Raw genomic sequence first — 3116 nt, 5'->3', positions numbered from 1 at the left:
AATTATATGTTAATGAAAAGAATATTGGGATTTGGGAAAGATAGAATTTTGAGATATTTTGATTTCACTTCATATCTTATGCTTTTTTATATTTTATATTATTCACTCATTAGTATATAAAAAATTTATCATTTTATGTTTATGCAATCTTTTGATTTTGAGGCTTACGCCTCAAAACGCCTTGAGGCTTACGCCTCGCCTCACGAATGAAAAACGTCTCAATACCCGAATACGCAGTTTTAAACATTGCATAACATAATAACTCACCTCTTGATAAACATCATGAATGGACTTATTCTCCCTCCTATACATATTTAGAATATCTAAGAAAGCCTTGTAAATATGCTCTTCATTCTGGAATCGATTCTGCAGAAATACAAGCATTGAGTTTAAACTACGGAAACAAAGTTGGGGCACATAATTCAACCATATCATGACTGGCTCATCATATAAATACTTTTATTTTGTTCACGAAGCTAATAGCCTCCTCAAACTCAACAGGCTTCTTTTCCTCGGGAAGCTTGATTTCATACCCATGAGGCAAGAAGGTGTTGAAACCTAGAATAAGATCACGATGCCCCTTGAAAAGTTCTTTCACCCTCATAATTACTCCGCTAGTATCAATCCTGCGACCAACAAGGACAAAATCACAAGATGCAACGAAAAATCATAAATAAGGTATCGATTGCAAGCATCAATATAAATATTGAAAGAACAGAGCAAAACTCAAAGTAGCCATAACGGTTCAGGTCTGACCTCTGGCTCTTAAAATCCTTCATGACTTCGAGAAACTCATCATACTTCTCCCTCTTATCCTGAAAAATATCTTTGACAGCCTTCAAATAGGCCAGTGCATCATTCGTAGTTAACTTCTGAGTATTACTAGGAGCTGCAGAAGTCATATTTGGATACCCGAACCTGCCCCAAGACTATCATTATTCATATCAGAACAAAGCATATTAAGCAATTCCTTTCGGTGAACATGGTGTATCATAAAAGAAATTCATAAACCCTAACAACCCAATTCATAGCCCAAAAAGCAAGTATCAGAGAAATGCATACTTCCTAAGAGGGTTAAAAGGGATTTCACCTTCAAAATTATAGAAAATAAAAATATATATAAGAAAAAGGAGAAACCGAAAGAACAGTTTCAAAATCCCCAAACGTCCGCATGAACAAATAAAAAATAATAATAATAATAATTAAATCTTTAAGCAAACCATCTTCGTATCTCAACAACTAAATCCGAAGAACTCTACTATACAAAAATTAACCCAGGTATTCCCCCTGCAAATATACGAAAGAATAACAGCAATTTAATAGCGACTCGTTACAAAACAAACACGAACATTTACGAAAAAAAAAAAAAATGCTCAATCCAGAAGAGCTAAACCTATTCCTAACCGTCAAATCACCCAACCAAGCGAAAAAAAAAAATCTACTATTGCCCCAAAACCAATTTTCTACTGCCAAAACTAGACGCAGAAGTAGATAGCACTACACAGTATAGACATGAGAAACAGTGAGTAGAACCTGAGTCAAACGATAATCAATATTGAAGATTCACGGATCCGCTTTCGTCAATTTTGTTCTCTTCAGCCCTGAGCCCATGAAACCATTATACAAACTTTGCCTTTCCCTACACCCATCCCAACTATCACAGGACAACCAAGCCCCTTTTCTCCTCCTTCCCACTCTTATTAGTATACTCCAGAAAAAAACCCAGCCAAACCAATCACCGATCTTCCTCGATCAACCTCAACACCCAATCCTGCCGCCGAAATTCGCAAGGATCACAGTGGCTCTAAGTCAGTTCGAGAGAGAGAGAGAGAGGGAGAAGAGAATAGACCTATCTGTGCAGCAGAAGCATCGAGCGGGGAAGGAGCCGGAGAGGATGTAATTTGTAATATATTTATTTATATTTAGTTTATTTATCAAAACAAAATTATGGAAAAAGAATAGAGAGAAAAATATAAAAAAAAAATTAAAAAAAAAATCCACTAACTTATTGAAGCTATGGAAGGAAACTACCCACCTGACCTGGTCGCCGGAGAAGACGCGCCTCAGCCGTCGATCAATAGGGCTCCCACTACACTAACATATCAAGTGGGCAGCGAAGATGATGGTTAGGATCGGATGAACGGTTGAGATTGATTATGGCGGTCGACATGAGGACTGCAGTGGACGTTATTCCTAGGAAGTAGATATGCATGAAGGACTAACAATTTTGCTCGGTCTGGATTTAACAGATTTGAAAGCATAAATATATTATTTGATGATTAACTGAACTTTCTTCTTCTTCTTTTTTTGGCAAAATTTTTATACATAATTCAAAATGATCTAATTTGCATATATAATATCTAAATTTATCATTTATTTTATATGTCAATCTTAGCTTATATTGCCCTATTTTCACAAATATAAGTTGCAAAATGATCATGTTAAGGAAAGAATGAGCCGCATGTGCAATTCATTGAAGAAAAAGAACAAGAAATTGTTGGGATCACTGAAATTTTGACAAAAAGATATAAGAAAATGTGTAAAAAGTGACAAGCCTAACAAGTTTTATTTGAACTTTGTTGAAACACTCACGAGAACTCATATTAACTTAAACTAAATTAAGAGAGTGTGTGTTACTCAATCTCCTAAAGGAACTCGGATCTTTATGGTTAATTACACTTAAGGATACCTCCAAAAGAAACTTTGGATAAATAAAACTTGAATTTGTATTGATTCTTTTTGGTTAAATTTTAATGGAAAAACTATAATTTAATGACTTTTGACATGATTACATGGTTTATGCTTAAAGATAGACTAATATGCAAGGCAGAGGTGAATCACCCTAATTAGTAAGATGATCGTATTTTCATAAACAAAGTCTATATGACAAAGTATATATTGCTTGAGATTGTTGTAACATGTGTGTTTTTTATGATTCCAAATATTATTACTTTAATTACTATTTCTCCTAACATATATATATATTGCTTTTGTTGTTTGTGTGTACTGACATTTCAGGAAAATCATACTCCAAACTGTTGAAGACTTTAAGGAAGAATAAATTAGGGTTTATTGTAAATGTAGTCTGTAAATTTTCACTTTTATTTAGTTTGAGA

General features: G+C 34.2%; 1 protein-coding gene across 9 annotated transcripts in view; it reads right to left on the bottom strand.

The window, feature by feature from the left end:
- The window catches only part of LOC110091805 (paired amphipathic helix protein Sin3-like 4), a 31208-nt gene extending 29034 nt beyond the window's left edge, over positions 1-2174 (bottom strand). For 4 of the 9 annotated variants that reach the window (XM_028701270.1, XM_028701273.1, XM_028701276.1 and 1 more), the window contains exons 1-4: positions 1534-1905; positions 757-929; positions 458-626; positions 268-366 (exon numbers count right to left, since the gene is read on the bottom strand). In XM_028701270.1, coding sequence (XP_028557103.1) covers positions 268-366; positions 458-626; positions 757-902 — 414 coding nt within the window. In that variant the 5' untranslated portion in view covers positions 903-929; positions 1534-1905. Of the gene's footprint in view, positions 1-267; positions 367-457; positions 627-756; positions 930-1533; positions 1906-2035 lie in introns of those variants that run through there. The other 5 variants (XM_028701274.1, XM_028701275.1, XM_020816051.2 and 2 more) reach the window with 3 other exon arrangements.
- Positions 2175-3116: the final 942 nt, after the last annotated feature.

This window comes from Dendrobium catenatum, unplaced genomic scaffold (assembly GCF_001605985.2).
Source record: "Dendrobium catenatum unplaced genomic scaffold, ASM160598v2 fragScaff_scaffold_1664, whole genome shotgun sequence".
Taxonomy (NCBI): Eukaryota; Viridiplantae; Streptophyta; class Magnoliopsida; order Asparagales; family Orchidaceae; genus Dendrobium; species Dendrobium catenatum.
Note: the sequence above shows the minus strand (reverse complement) of the source record. Positions and strands in the feature narration are given on the sequence as shown.